General features: G+C 32.4%; 2 protein-coding genes across 2 annotated transcripts; one reads left to right on the forward strand and one right to left on the reverse strand.

Moving 5' to 3' along the window:
- The first annotated feature begins 2,581 nt into the window (after window positions 1–2,581).
- LOC123530309 (uncharacterized) lies at window positions 2,582–4,186 on the forward strand. Its single transcript, XM_045311081.2, has one exon. The coding sequence runs from the start codon at window positions 2,582–2,584 to the stop codon at window positions 4,184–4,186; it is 1,605 nt and encodes a 534-aa protein (XP_045167016.2).
- A 2,919-nt stretch (window positions 4,187–7,105) lies between these two features.
- Window positions 7,106–15,076, reverse strand: LOC123528679 (uncharacterized). Its single transcript, XM_053521893.1, has 5 exons — window positions 14,915–15,076; window positions 11,240–11,487; window positions 10,283–10,763; window positions 9,076–9,854; window positions 7,106–8,872 (listed from the first exon to the last, which is right to left on the reverse strand). The coding sequence occupies exons 2-5, from the start codon at window positions 11,477–11,479 to the stop codon at window positions 8,429–8,431; spliced, it is 1,944 nt and encodes a 647-aa protein (XP_053377868.1). The 5' UTR covers window positions 11,480–11,487; window positions 14,915–15,076; the 3' UTR covers window positions 7,106–8,428.
- Between the last annotated feature and the right edge of the window lie 1,779 nt (window positions 15,077–16,855).

A 16,855-nucleotide genomic window follows, 5' to 3' on the forward strand; every position in this document is an offset into this window, starting at 1 on the left:
GAAACAGAACTGACGAAATATTTCTTCACATTCTTTTTTCCACTCAGAAGAAAGTTATCCAAGTTGAAAAATAATTGTAAAAATATCACTCGAATGAGCGAATAAGAAGTACAAAAACGATGACATTTGTATTATTTGCGAGGATACCGAATAAATCGTGTTTATTGGGGCCACATAATTGGGACGTGTGCCCGTGCTCAGTTGACACAGTTGGAAACAATTAGCGCAATTCGAACAGCGGAGTTTAATCTGGTTAGTTCAGTTATTATTGGATGTTCTGATTAATTATGTTATATACATTGTCTTAAAGGGATAATTAACACCAATTTATCACTGATTATCAGATTAACAGGGGTTTTTTTTGGCAAAAACTAACAAAAATCCACTTATAGCAAAAAAAGCGTGGCATTTGTTTATCTTTTACTTTATTTACATGGTTGCTGTTTTTTGTGTGTGTTTTTTTTTCATATCGTTAAGCTATATACACAGCAAAATGATAAAATTATTTAATGTCTTCAAAGCGCACCATGAAAGAATCTTTTCCCCTATTTTCACATATGATGTTTAATAGCACAAAAAGATCGGTGTTTGTTTATTATTCCATTTATTTAAATGTTTTGTTTTTTTCTTGAACACAGTAACTGACTCATATATACGATAACTGACCATGACATATCAAAGTTTAAGTTATTAAATGTTTTCAATGCGTGTCATTAAAGAATTTTTTTCGCAATTGAAAATAAAAATATAATAATGCCCGTTATACGATATTTGAGCTATATATATATATATATATATATATATATAATATATATTATATATATATATATATATATATATATATATATATAACTGATAATGTATCATTGATACAACTTGAGTGAATTATTTCATATAAATAGCTTATAAAAATGCTTTAATGAATTGACGATTAAGAAATATTACATCTCGGTCTTCGGTCTATTCCGCGCACACGCGAATATGAGATTCTGACTGCTGGAGTGAATTCATTTAGATATCTGAGTGTTTAATTCAATCCGAAATTTGCCTTAAATATTATGATAATACATATTACAGTGTGATGATAAATAATAATTCATTTATTCATAGATGATATTTTTACAACTTATATTCGGTCTTTACCGCACATACACGAGTATGACATTGATCAATACAGCTTGAGTGAATGATTTAAAATAAATACATTATTAGTGCTTTAAATCAACCCAAATTTCGCCTGATATATAATGATGATATATATTACAGTTTGGTTTAAAAAAAAAATTCATAAATACATCTCATAATCGGTCTTTGTTGCGCATACATGAATATGAGATTCTCACTGCTGGAGTGAATTATTTCAATTAAGTACCTTATCCGTTCTTCAAATGAACCCAAATTCCGCCTGAAATATTTATGATAATATATATTACAGTTTAATATGAAAAACAATACATTTAATTCATAGATTTAAAAAGTACATCTCATATTCGGTCTTAACCACGCATACACGAATATGACATTGAATCAGCTTGAATGAATTATTTCAAATAAATACATTGTTACTGCGCCAGATCAACCCGAATTTCGCCTGAAATATAATGATAATATATATTACAGTCTGGTATAAAAAAATATTTTAATTTATAAATACAAAGAATACATCTCAAATTCGGTCTTTGCTGCGCATACACGAATATGAGATTCTCACTGCTGGAGTGAATTATTTCATTTAAGTACCTTATCCGTTCTTCAAATGATCCCAAATTTCGCCTGAAATATCATGATAATATATATTACAGTTTAATATGAAAAACAATACATTTAATTCATAGATTTAAAAAGTACATCTCATATTTGGTCTTAACCACGCATAAAGGAATATGACATTGATACAGCTTGAATGAATTATTTCATATTAATACATTTTAGTGCTTCAAATCAACCCAAATTTCGCCTGAACTATAATGATAATATACATAAAAGTTTTGTATAAAAATAATTCATTTAGATCAAAATAGAAATATTTACATCTCATATTCGGTCATTATCCGCATACACGAATATGAGATTCTTAGCGCTCGGGTGAATTATTGTAATCAAATACCTAAAAAATGCTTCAAATCCACCCAAATTTCGCCTGAAATATCTTATTAATATGTTTTATTGTTTGATATTAACAAAAAATAATTAAGTTCACAAATAAAAAAAATATATCTCATATTCGGTATTTAATCTCATATTCGCGAATATGACTCATATTCGGTAAAAAGTCATACCGGTCATGGCCACCAGTCTGGTGTAGTTTTTTAATCCTTCCGCACAGAAATGTAATCCTGAAAAACACACATAAAACAACTGTTAAAGACATCAGAAATGACAAAAAATGTACACAGTATCAATAAATACATTTGGAATATAACATGTCAAAGTAGGGATAGCGTTAAATTGGGAACTTCAAAATTTCAAAGAACTACTTTCTAGGATACAACGACCCGGAAGTACTTCTATACCGGGGTGACACCTAATATAGTATGTATATACGTTAAGTATTTGAGAAACTGATAACGACGTGTACAAAATGGCTGACAAATGGAGCCCATCAGTTAAAAACACTTCAGATGAAATAGTGGATATTCTGTGTGAACCGTGTGAGAAAGATGGTAAACGGATTGAAGCGGCAGGATATTGCTCGGACTGTTCAGAATATCTGTGTAAACACTGCTATACCTACCACAGAAAACTGAAAGTATTTCAAAACCATGTTCTTCTCGATAAAGACAAAATGCCACAAATACCAACGTCCGTTTCCGTAAAGGACGTGTGCCAGCAAAAATGTGGTTCACATGGGGATGTAACTGTTGATTTTTTCTGCGGATCATGCAACTCCCTTGGATGCAGTGTATGCATTGCACTCAATCACCGACAATGTCAAAACGTAAATCATATTCCAGACATAGCTAAAGGGACTGAATGCATTGAGCAGGTCAGAGAATTTTCCAAAAATATAGACGACATATGTCAGCAGCTCAACAGTAGTACAAACTCTGCTGATGCAAATATTCAAGATTTTAGTAAAATGTGCATCAGAGCGAAAGCAGAACTTAAAAGACAAAGGACTGATGTCAACAGATTTTTTGACAGTCTTGAATATATGATGGAAACACAGATAAATGATAAGGAAATTGATATCAACAATGAGCTTCAAGACGTCTTGAGTCACAAAATAATGGCAATAACAGATTTGCAGAACATTAAATCCGACCTTGAAACCAAAATGAAAACTGGACAAAAATGCGAACTGTTCATAGCCATGCAAAAAGCTAAACATATCTTGGAAAGAAAAAGAGGTGATCTAAAGAAAGAACCTCAAAAGAAAAATATTGAATACATACCCTCATTACAAATTGAAGACATGATGAAAAGAATAAACAGCATGGGCAGTGTTGTAGTTAAAGGCTCAGAGAAAATGAGCACAGCAAAAGTAAGGACAAAGGTCAATCTCCGCACAAGCAAAGATAAGGCATCTCCTGTAATAAGTGGACTGTGCGTGTTATCCGATCACAATGCTATTGTTGTAGATAATGGAAACAAGAAAGTGAAAGTAGTAGATTTGAAAAAGTTATGTGTGGTTTCAGAGAAGAACATGATCACAAGACTTTGGGATGTTACCAAGGTAGCAGACAATCAAGTGGCTGTTACGCTTCCGGATGAAAAGAAAATCCAGTTTTTGACATTATCTAAGGCAGGTACGCTAAGTAAAGACCATCACATCAATGTTCAGGGTGAGTGTGCAGGGATTGCATGTTGCAGACAAAATCTGATCATCTCTTGCATCACTTATGTTCAAATTCTCGACCTGAAAGGGACTGTTAAGCGGAATATCTTTGCTGATGTGAATGGAGAAAGCTTGTTTAAAAGGGCACTTTATCTCGTCTTAAGTCCCGACCTTGAAACAATATACGTATCAGATAACGTTAAGAATACAGTAACCAGGGTTACATTAGATGGAAAGGTGAAGGATGTCTACAGGGAGCTGACTGAGCCGTATGGAATAGTAGTGGACAATGAAGGTTGTGTCTTTGTTGCGAGTCTGGAATGTCAAACATTCATCAGTTGTCTATTAACGTGGCAGAGTGGGGATACTGAATATACCGGTTGGGTGCATAGCATATTCATGCAATGACAATAAAATCTATGCTGGAGGCTTCGGAAATGAAATGTACATACTATATTAAGAATAGGACTTTAATAAGTAGCCTAGATGATGAAAAAAAAATGCAGTGCTTTGAACAAAAAGACAATGGTTCCAAGCTTGATAAAGATTAAGGAAACACTAATTTAAAGGTGTGAACTGGCACTTTTTTTGACACTTTTTTTAATTTTTTATATAAATTCATCATACTTTCCTCTGTCAGAGGCCACAAATGAATTTAAAAAGTTTAAATATAAAACCTTTATTTGATGAATATGCAGGATAAACAGTAAGCATTTGACATGTGTTTACAATAACACCTTTCTGAAAAGAACAACCATAATTAAGTCATGGTTTTTCTCGCTCTTTAATGTGACCGAAATTATATAGGTGATTTTCACAAAGTAAATATAACGGATTTCCACTGACTGTCATGATCAAGAGGTCTAATTATTTGTAGATAAGGTTTAAAATGTTCAAACTGTCGGCCTATTAATATATAGGATTGAAGAATGGAGTAGTCTGATTCGCTGGCACAAAAATAAAGGAAATTTAGCTTTTACTGAGCGAAGACCCTAAGAACAAAGTTATACAAGACATTTTCGTCTTTTTGTCTGAACAGAAATTCACAACTCACAACTCGGTGAAGTGTTTGAAATGTTTCCGTTTCTTTATTTGTAAAGGAAATTGCATTTAAATGGCAAGTCTATAAAAGTGTATAAGAGAGTTAAATCTGTTTGAAGATAACAGTAGAACTTTACGTATTTTGTTATCCTTACAGAATATTGATATATAAAATCTTATCAAAATAGTACCGTGGTATAGCGTAACTTTTCGCCTTCATTTTGATATGCTTCATGCCTGCTTTTTCTTTGGAAATGTTGAAGAAAACAATGTTAAAGCAACCACTCCCACACTGCTTAGTGTATCCTTAACAAACGGCTAGCTATGATAGCCTTCGGCCGGATATCATAAACCTTCTTTTGAATGTTAAACACCATTCGACTTCTGCAAAAGCAAATGAACCCGAGTAAAGTAGAGACCGTCAGAAACTGTATAATTTTCGGAAATCTATTCTCGATATTTACTGCTTTATATTTTTAAAGACCATTGTCTCGAAATATCATACTTGTCTGAGAATACCTAGGTAATAAACGCCCTACAATCACGTACCAATTAAGTTGTTGATGGACTTGTATTTCAAGATAGCGAACGTTTAGACTTTTCTTTCCTAACAAACAAATATTTGGCAGCAGGCGAATGCGGATCTATAAGAAAATTCCTTGACAAAAAAGATCAGAAGTCTCGCCAGTGCGTAAGATATAAGCGTTTTGGGACTAAACGTAACAGCAATCCTAACCGTAAAAAAACGTTAAAACATGATAGTTTTAGAACAGGAAATGGCAAGGTGGTTACGCATATTGCCCGTGCCTATGTCCTTACATCAGAAAATGACTTACATCTTACAAAATAGCCAAATGATCAGATGTTGTTAAATTTCATCAGTCATAAATACAGAGTTTACCAGGCTTTATAAAATAAAATAGATGCATTTAAAGTGGTCGTTTAACACAGTTTATAAAATCTTCAAGCATATATACTGTGGTAGCTAGATTATAGATAAATTCGTTTAAGTAAACATGATCATCGGTCTGTCCTTGAGACTTTTGTTGTGTATTTTATCTATAGGAATGTTGTACGCTTTTGGTGGATATTTAAAATCAAATTATGCAAATAACGCAAAATTATTTCATACACACCATAAAACCGCAAAGACAAAAATAAACTTCTAATTTTTAAAAATATTTTTGGTAACCTTATATCAATGTAAATTATCACAAAAATCAAACCATAATCGACAGTTTAATGAACAGGTGTATTTCTCTAAATATCTCTGATACACACTGTATTTTAACTTTATTACTAGTATATTATAATATTTTAAAGTATCAAACAATCCAGCCAATCCTCTCCAACAGCCCCCCATATAACGACAAGGCGTTTATATACCCTTATCACACATTATCACCTATTTCACTTGCAAAGTCAAAAAGTTCCTATATTACAAGTACGTCAACGTATATTCACCTGTTCAAACGTTTCAGCCGGCACGGATCATTTTTTCCTATTCCAGCTCCGACGATTTTGTAATTATATGTTTATTACAGCATTAATTGAATCTACACAGTTACCGAAATACCTTTCTGGCTGCCAGTGTTTCTGACTTCTGTCGTTGTTTCCCAGTACTGAGCCCAATTTCGTAACACTCTGATAATTCATGTGGGGAAGTTGGCATTACTTGCAGAGAACAGGTTTGTACTGGTACAGAATCCAGGAACACTGGTTAGGTTAACTGCCCGCCGTTACATGACTGAAATACTGTTGAAAAACGGCGTTAAACCCAAAACAAACAAACAAAAATCAATTTCGTAACAGGTTGTATATGATTTTGTGTAAAATTTAAAATACATTGTTGATAAGGGCTAGCCATTCATTAATTTACGACAGTACGATTATACTATAGTTATTATACTGTTCTAATGTTGATGTATATCTAGTCCAAAAAATTAAAGGCATTAAATCAACATAACGCATTCTCTTAAAAACATGGTTAGTCACGCAATTTATTCAAAACGTTATATCGTATGTCGGGTTGCATTCCACGGTTTCGTTTAATTTCTGTAATATTTCTTCCTTGTTTCATATAGATTTTAACATTTTTGTTATCTGAAAGACACGATACAATCTGTTTAAACAGTTAGTTATACCCTTTTTGAAAACGGATGGTTTGGCAAAATATCTTCTTTTTAACAATGCCTTTTGATAGACCTAGTTCATTTAATCTATCCCTTATTCAAGTTTGTTATCAGTAAACAAAATCACACTTGTATTAAAGAAAGACATTCATAATGTTTTTGCATTATTTTAATCCCCATTGTGACAAATTATTGAATAGAATAATACCAACACTTCAGTGTATTTTCAAATTTTCCATGCTACCAAAACAAACTGTATTGTATCAGTGATGCACACAGTCGAATGGAGTTTTAAATTCAATGTCACAATTAAAATAACGCTGTTCTAGAAACAAAAAAAAAACTGTTTAAAACATAGTCTGAAACATGAATATGGTATATTCGAATAAATCTATGTAATACCAGTAATCAGAACAACAACTTAATACGACAAAGGTACATGAAGCATGTTGGAGTTATATAAACGAACCTCGTGCAAAACGGTGCTCTTATATGCACGAGCAATCACATACTGTCTATTTGTGACAAGCCTGTGTAAAGAATTAGGCATCACTGTACATTTTGACCAACGATTTGCACGTTTTAAAAATTAACTGTTTCAAAAAATGTATTCTGCTCCTCCTCTTCAGCGAAATTTATTTTTAAATATATGTCAGGGTTGATACAAATGTAGACCCCATTCAACCTAATTTAAATGACATATCGAGGGTTCAACGCAATAAGGGCGTATCTACATATAGTTTTTATATGTAGATACGCCCTTATTGCGTTGAACCCTCGATATACTTCAAGTAAAAACATGGAAGAAGAATTCTATAAGACACTGTTTTTCATTCTAATCCTATCTATTCAGATGTAATACATGTTTATATTACTATATGTACATTTATGTGGAATAAATATGTTCAAACTAAGTTAGAAACTGGGTCATCTTAGTTTACAAACTTGGCCAGTCATAGAAAACCTTATGCCCACTGTAAAAGCCTGTAATTCTATCTAATCTACACGAAACCTGGGTAGTATGTTTGTAGTCATGGAATCTAAGCGATGTTCGAAACCGTATTATTTTGGATAAAAAACTAGGTCACTTGATCACTTTCTTTCCATTATTTTACAAATATTTTAGCAGCAATTGTAGTCATCATCAGTGCTTTAAGCGCTTTGGTTAGTAATAACAATTTACCAAAGTCTTACAGCGATTTCAATGACTGACTTTCAAGAGAGTATTTATTCCATTGTGCAAGCTGTTTTGTAACTTCTCCAAAGTCGTTATATTTTAAGATATCCATCAAAGACACAAGTTACAATAATTTTCCCGGGAATGAACTGTCATTAAATCTGTTTGCCGTTACTCAAAGTTTGGTAAAACGTTTGTCATATGATGTTATGTTTCAAAATTAACACTGAATATAGGTCACAATCTAGTAGTAAACATGTATGTTTCGTCATGTTGTAATATAATTTGTCTTGCAATATGTCACACATAAGATGGGCCCTGTTCATCGGCTCTTTTCCAGGCTGAGTATTTGTTTTTCTTAACAGGCAGAGGCGGAATTCCGCTCGCTGAAGGAGTTTCATCATGTGTTTCCATGGTTTTCTTATCATTTGTCGGGGGACCTAGCAATGTCTGTGATGCAGTATTGTGCTCTTTCGATGTTTTTGATTTGGTTGAATGTTTGAAAAACGTGTTCAGTGACGACCGATCAGGTAATGACATTGCTTTTGGAATTTGGGTCGCAGAGGGGACTGAAACATCTTTTGAACTTGAAGGCTCGAGAGCATTGAAAGGCATTTTCGTTGAAAGATCATCCGTTGCAGAATTCTTTGCAAACGATGGTCTTTTCGGAAGAGGCGGGGGCTTTAAGGAATTATCACTGCCTTTTCTATCATGTCCTCTTGAAAAAGTGGTTGAAGGTGCTGTCTGAAAAAAAGAAGAAAAACAATATGTTAAAAGGGAATCGATCCAATCTTTTCATCGCGTAGCGAGATACCAAATGAAATAAAGACGTGTCCTACCGGCACGTGCACTGCGCGTTCTTTTTTGGAAGAAGACGCTTTTTACTTGTGTCAGTAAGCGTTTGTACATGACAATATATCTAATATAACGATTGGAAATATGTTTACCTGTATGCTAGTTTCTTCGGAGATGTTAGATTTTGTGCAACCAGGTGCAGAACCATTTGATCTCCCATTTTTGCTGAATGTGGAACTAGAATTATGTAAAACAGATCGGCCTGACGTCGGAAGCATAACTGAATCTGTGTTAGGTAAATTGAATCTCGGTTCACACGAGCAAATCAGCTTTCCATGATTCTTAATCAGCAGTTCTTTTATATCTTTTTCTAAATGCATAAGCATGTGATCTTCTGAGACTGCCTTCAACAATTTTGCGTGAGCCAATTTAGCATTTTCGGGATTAAGACTGTTCAGAGAATTAAATATGTCCACCCATAATGTACTTTGTGCTCCTACAGTTGCAACAGAAGAAATTATTTGATTGTAAATGCCATCATCTATAACTTGTATCGACCACAAACTATCAACCACATGTTTAACATTGAACTGTGTCTTTAATTTACAAAGGCCGCAAGTATTTCCATTCGCACCGTCACCCATATTGCATTCAAACTTTTCAGCGACTGCTGGAATACGTTGTTTGATGTGTTTCACGAATCCTTCCAAAACATGTAGATCACGTCCTTTGATGGTGCTTACAAGAGCTCTAATTTGGTCTTTCCTGTCACTCATTTTTTTAATCAATGTGTATTCGTCCTCTGTCAGATACCGTTCCCTTACAATGCAGTCAAGAAGATCGCTCTCATTAAAAGCTAGCCCATCAACAATGTCCTCAATATGAAACTGTAGAGCGTTTGCAAGACTTTCTCTTTTATCGACTGTATTAACTGCATATAGATAAATGAATAATGTATCACATCATCTGGATACCAGTGATATCGTCGTTCGGTAAAAGAATGACAATAGTGTGTTTATTATATAAATGTCACCTTTAGATTTTTAGAAAGTTAATCTAGTTCCTTTCAGATGTAACGGTATCTCAGTTTAGATATTAAACTTGTATTAAAATGATTAAGTTTTACTTCATTATGACTGAGGTTCCCTTCATTTATTTACTGTAAGTTCCTGTTTAAAATTGATGTATCTTTAGAGAAGCATCGTTCAGTTTAATCGTAAATGAAGCAAACAAAAGAACAAAACTTTCCTTAATTTTTATGATGATAAGCAGTGATTTTCTTTCTGAAAAGCGTTAAAAGATAAAGCGTGATAGAATAGATAAAAATACGACTTCAAAACTTGATGGCTTATTTCTCACCTATTGTTGGATTCACCTCGGATTTTGGTCTAGGCCTAACTTGTACGATTTGTCCCCTTGTCTTGGATGAGTTACTTCGGAATTTATTTGAAGTTTGAGTTGTTCTTGGCAAGGTAGATGTCTTGCGATTGTTGTAATCATCTTTCCTTAATAACGGAATTGGCTTCTTATCAACCGTAGTTGTAGTTGACATGTCATTTTCAACGTCTTCAGTGGTGAAATCTGGAGTTTCCGAACCAGATAGACTGTGTGGTCCACCCAATGCAGCTGAATTCGTGTTGCAGGCAGCCGACAACTGTTTATCACCTGGAAAGTCAGTCTGACACGAAACATCTGCTCTGACAGTCTCACTTCTAAGTTTCAAAGTTCGTATTTCTTCGAGGATATTTGAATACATGACTTGGATTGGTTTCATAACTTCTGTCTTAATTTCTTTAATAATATCATCTTTTAACTGGACCGCACTTTGATTTGATATAGGCTGAAAATCAGAAATTATTATTCCTTGAAAAAATAGATGCCATAGTAAAGTTATAGTCAACATAACTAATATTCGGGCACATCGATGATGAGGGTGCTTTGAAAGAACTCAATAATGTCTAACGCTCCAGAAAATGTTACAACACTCGGACCGAGTACGGGGGTATATTTTAGACAGTCGTTGGCTCTTAAAATGCGTTTTTATTTAGAAAAAAAAACGAAATGTCCAATTCTGTCAACGGAGACATTTGTTCTTGGTCTTAGAAGTCCCCTCTTTTCGGCCTGTACTCAAACTTAACGTATGGATGTTTACTTTTCTTCCCATAACTTACCATGTTCATTCTTAACAAGAAACAAAACTCCAGTGTGATGTTGGGTGTCGCAGCTTGACAAAACACTTTTCAAGCTATACTAAACCAAACAGCTAACGATATTCTAATATAAATTTGAGTTTCAATTTATATATAATAATTGTACCATGCTATCTGCCGACGAAGCTCTACTTCCGGGACACGGTGATGGGGATCTAAGGTCAGCTGCAGACGACTTCTTATGAAACTCTTGTAACCCTGGTAAACTTCTATTGTCAACATGCTGATTGTTACCAACGTTTGAGTGTCTTGATCTGCCATTAACATATATTCTCTGTTCAACTGCACCTTCGATACTTTCTATTTCTTTACTTTCAGAGCTCATGGTTATGTCTGTATAGCTCATGTTTATGTCTGTACGTAAAATACAATTAATATTATACATTTGTGATACAACCTAAAAGTATATTTTATTTTAACTAAAGTACACAAATACAACAAAGGGTTTTTGTTGGAATTAAGATGAAGGTTTTAATTAAATAAGAAACATATTTTAATCTGTTGTAATATAACACATTATGTTAAAAGTTTAAGTTGATTATCTCTCTGGGAAATTGTTCTTAATGAAAGTTACGACTTCATAGGTTAGACTTTAAAGACTTATACCTATATACGTACAACACAGAAGTACATATAAAGACAGAACTTTATAGTTTATTGACTTACAGTATTCGAACGTACAATACAGAGGTACCTATAAAGACAATTATGATTTCATTGACTTGTTTGAACATACAATACAGAGGTTCATACGAAAGACCGATGGTGACCTTTCAATTTCAAGAATTCACGATTTCTGAGTATGAATTCGTGAAGTAGAAATCATGAAGTATTTAAATGAAATCGAGAATTCTTGAAGTGGTATTTGTGAAATCATAAAATCGTGAATAATTGAATTCTTGAATTTTTGACATGAAATACGGAAATCGTGAATTCAGGAAGTTGTGAAATATTGAATAATTGAAATCTTGAATTAGTGAAATTCTGAAATTTGAAATCTTGAATAATTGAAATCGAGAATTTTTTGAAATTGTGAATTACTGAAATTTTGAATTATTAAATAATTGAAATATTGAATTCGAGAATTTTTGAAATCGTGAATTATTGAACTTCAAGAATTCACGATTTCATGAATTCACGAATTCATTATTTCAAAATTTTTGCATGAATTCCTGAAATCGTGAATTTGTGAAATCATGAATTATTGAACTTCAAGAATTCATGATTTCAAGATTTCACGATTTTTGCGTGAAATTTAGAAGTCGTGAATTTGTGAAATCGTGAATTATTGAACTACAAGATTTCACGATTTCAAGAATTCCCGATTTCCAAATTTCAAGCAAAAATTGTGAAAAATTGAAATCATGAATTCTTTAATTAAATCGTGAATTCTTGAAATTGTGAATTCATGAATTCTTGAAGTGCAATGATTCACAAATTCACGATTTCCAAATTTCACGCTAAAATTGTTAAATATTGAATTCTTGAAATCGTGAATTCTTGAAGTTTAATAATTCACAAATTCACAATTTCCCAATTTCACTCTAAAAAGTGTGAAATATTAAATTCGTGAATTCTTGAAATCGTGAAATATTGATGTTCAATAATTCACGATTTCACGATTTTTCAAATTTCAAGCAAAAATTGTGAAGTATTGAATTCGTGAATTCTTGAAATCGTGAAATCTTGAAGTTCATTAATTCACGATTTCACATATTTAGGATTTCCAATTTTCACGCAAAAATTGGGAATTCTTGAAAGCGTGAATTCTTGAAATCGTGAATTAATGAATTCTTCAAGTTCAATATTTCACAAATTCACGATTTCCCAATTTCACGCTAAAAATGTGAAATATTGAAATCTTGAAGTTCAAGAATTCACAATTTCAAGAATTCACGATTTCCTAATTTCAAGCAAAAATTGTGAAAAATTGAAATCGTGAATTCTTGAAATTGTGAATTCATGAATTCTTGAAGTTCAATAATTCACAAATTCACGATTTCCAAATTTCACGCTAAAATTGTTAAATATTGAATTCGTGACATCTTGAAATCGTAAAATCTTGAAGTTCAATAATTCACGATTTTACGAATTCATGATTTCCACATTTCAAGCAAAAATTGTGAAATATTGAATTCCTGAATTCTTGAAATCTTGAAGTTCAAATTCACAATTTCCAAATTTCACGCAAAAATCGCCAATTCTTGAAATCGTGAGTTCAACCATTCAAAATATAATAATTCACATTTTTCAAACTTTCACGCAAAAATAGTGAATTTTTGATTTCATGAATTCGTGAATTCTTGAATTCCTGAAGTTCAATAATTCGCGATTTCCTAATTCAATATTTCAATTTTTCATTAATTCAATATTTCTATAATTCACAATTTTAAGAATTCTCGATTTCCATTATTCAAGATTTCAATAATTCAGTATTTCACAAATTCATGATTTCAATTTTTCAGTAATTCAAGATTTCAATTTTGCAATAATTCACAACTTCAAAAATTCACGATTTCCATATTTTATTTCAAAAGTTCAATATTTCAATTATTCAATAATTCAATATTTCAGTAACTCACAATTTCAAAAAAATTATCTATTTCAAGTATTCGAGATTTCAATATTTCAGAACTTCGCTAATTCAAAATTTCAATTATTCAATATTTCACAACTTCATGAATTCACGATTTCATTATTTTATGTCAAAAGTTCAAGAATTCAATAATTCAATAATTCAATATTTCAGAAATTCACAATTTCAAAAAGTTATCGATTTCAAGTATTCAAGATTTCAATATTTCAGAATTTCGCTAATTCAAGATTTCAATTATTCAATATATCACAACTTCATGAATTCACGATTTCCTTATTTCATGTCAAAAGTTCAAGAATTCAACTATTCACGATTTCATGATTTAACAAATACCACTTCAAGAATTCTCGATTTCATTTAAATACTTCATGATTTCTACTTCACGAATTCATACTCAGAAATCGTAAATTCTTGAAATTGAAATGTCACCACAGGTCTTTCGTAGGTTCATGTTCATATAAAGACAGACTTACGTTCCATGACTTAATTATTCGGACGGACAATACAGATAAGTATAAAGACCGTTATAAGTTCATAGAATTATTCGAACATTCAAGACAGAGGTACATATTAAGACAGATTTTATGAGTTCACGGACTTACTCGAACGTACAATACAGAGGTGCAAATAAAGACAGTTAAGAGTTGTTAGACGTATTCGTACGCACAATACAGACAGTAGCAATGTTTTATTAAAAAAGGTAGGATTCATTTGAATTAGTCGTATTAAAAAGTTACTCATTATATCAAATTACAAGTTGGTAAAACATTCCTTAGTTGAACAATAAACATGAAAGATAAAAGCGTTTGTGTTGATAGAATTTGATGTGTCCTTGAGTCTTTTATCTTTCTAAAGCTTGTAAACTTTTGATATATTTTAGATTAAAAAGCAAATATATCGGCAAATCATGTCATGCACATCCCAAAAATAGTGTTTTAAGTTAAACACTCCAGTTTACTTCCATTTAGTGTAAAATTCTACAAACTTCAAATTGCATTTCTCTTAACTGAAGACGTTATAATTCTAATCGATTTATCCAAGTCCATGGGGATATAAAGATCTGTTTCACAGTCATTTAAATTTTATCCTGTTATTATCATACAATCTCAAAAATGATCTTAAACCTTTAACTTTTTCTATACATTATAAATAAGTCTTTCTATCATATCGTAGCTTACTACTCACCATTTCAAATGCCAACACAAAAATCAAGCACTTTATCTAAAATGTTATGCACGTTATTTTCCACTCCTTGTATCGTATATCGTAATATCTGGTTATATTCCACAGTTTCGTTTTATTTCTATAATATTTCTTCCTTGTTTACGACAGACCCAATCGTATCTTTTATTTGAAAGACTGAATACAGTCGGTTAAGGTAGATAATTACATTCATTTTTAAGACATATATTTTGGCAAAACACTCCCATTTTAACAAGGACTATTGAATGACTTTGTTCATTGAATTCATGTCTCATTCAACTTTTGTTTAACACAGTTCAAAACATTTATTACACTTGTATAAATGTAATGAATTCATAATATCATCGCGGGTTTCTTTCCAAGGTGACAAATCATTGAATGCCTTGTCAGCTCTTTCATTTAGTACAACTATTATTGTCTACTTTCGTCTGCGCCCGTGTCTTCGTCCGCGTCAAAAAAATATGCATGAAAACAGGTTTCTCTAAAACTACTGGAACTAATGCTTTCAAACTTCACACTTTCTTCCGGCATCATAAGATAGTCTCACTTGACCAATTACATAATTTTAGCTTTTATTTAATAAACATCACTAAGAATTTCAGATTAATGTTTTGCATGTAAGCAGATGTCTCAAAACCTACAGAGTCAAATGCTTTCAACTTCACACCTGTCTTTGACATCATCAGGTTACCGTACGGGGCAAGTTTCATAGCTCTAGACAATTTTTTTTTATTTTAATCATTCTCCTTTTAAACTATGATTTTCTGGCTTAAGGTTTCTAAAACAATACGCAGTTAAATACTGTCAAGTGTCCTATATGTGTTTGGTATCATCCGATAACCTCACGGGGCAAGTTACTCGACTCTAGCTTTAATATTTTCGAAATTATGCCCCTTTAAACTTTAAATCTTTTTACAGATTTTATTGTTTAGAAATTCCTACAATTCCGGGTTAAAGGTTTAATTTGCATATATTATGTTTCTCAAAATCAACCGGACCAAATGCTTCCAAACTTGACACATGTTTTCAACATCATGAGGTTACCTCATGGAGTGAGTGAGTTGGGTTTTACGGCGAATCGACACAAAATGGTCATATATTACCTCATGGAGCAATTTACATAACTCTAGATTTTATTTTGTCAAAATTATGGCCCTTTTTAACTAAGTTTTGTACGTAAGCAAGTTTCCCAAAATCTGTTTGGATAAATACTTTCAAACTTTACGTAGGACTTATGCATCATGAGATGGCCTCAAGTGGTATGTTACATTACTCTAGCTTTTATTTTTTTTTTGCCAAAATTATGCCCCTTTAAAACGTAGAAATTCAGTGACAGTCTTGCATGTAAGCCGGTATCTCAGAAAATAGTAGACCGAATGTTTTCAGATTCTCCACACATCTTTGGCATCACGATATGACCTCAGATAGAAAGTTTCAAACAACTCTGACTTACATTTTAGCAAAATTATGCTCCCTTTTCAACTTAAAAGAAAATTGCTAAAAAATGTGTATGTTAGCTACTATTAGATTGGAAGGCTTCATATAGTCGAGCAGAGTTTCATTAGACAGCTCTTGTCAAACTCCAGTGTTATCTCGTATTTATAAGTGTTCAAATGAAGATACTTTGTTAAGCATAGACTGATAAAGACTTTTCAAGTATCAATGCTGTTTTAAAACGGCATCGTATCGTTATTTCTGTTAATCTTGAACTGAACAATATGTTCAGATGATTTTTTACTCGTTTGTCCGAAGAATAGGTAGAGCTGTTGTATTCATTCTTTGGTGTCCCGATTACGCATTATGTAATGCGCAGTACACGATTTTTGTCCGCTTAAAGTTTAGTACGTATAAGCTGATCAGTAACCACTGGAATGAGTGGACTGAAACTTTACACTCATGTCCACTTTGATAATTTTACATGCA

The sequence above is a fragment of the Mercenaria mercenaria genome, chromosome 13 (assembly GCF_021730395.1).
Source record: "Mercenaria mercenaria strain notata chromosome 13, MADL_Memer_1, whole genome shotgun sequence".
NCBI classification, from domain to species: Eukaryota; Metazoa; Mollusca; class Bivalvia; order Venerida; family Veneridae; genus Mercenaria; species Mercenaria mercenaria.

What these genes read in the sequence shown, in the direction of transcription:
- LOC123530309 (XM_045311081.2), top strand. Translation starts at nt 2,582, where the DNA reads ATGGCTGACAAATGGAGCCCATCAGTTAAAAACACTTCAGATGAAATA.
- LOC123528679 (XM_053521893.1), bottom strand. Translation starts at nt 11,479, where the DNA reads ATGAGCTATACAGACATAACCATGAGCTCTGAAAGTAAAGAAATAGAA. An exon ending in CTTCGTCGGCAGATAGCATG is followed by an intron (nt 10,764 to 11,239) that starts GTACAATTATTA and finishes TCTGATTTTCAG; the next exon opens with CCTATATCAAATCAAAGTGC. An exon ending in CCGAAGAAACTAGCATACAG is followed by an intron (nt 8,873 to 9,075) that starts GTAAACATATTT and finishes TCTTTTTTTCAG; the next exon opens with ACAGCACCTTCAACCACTTT.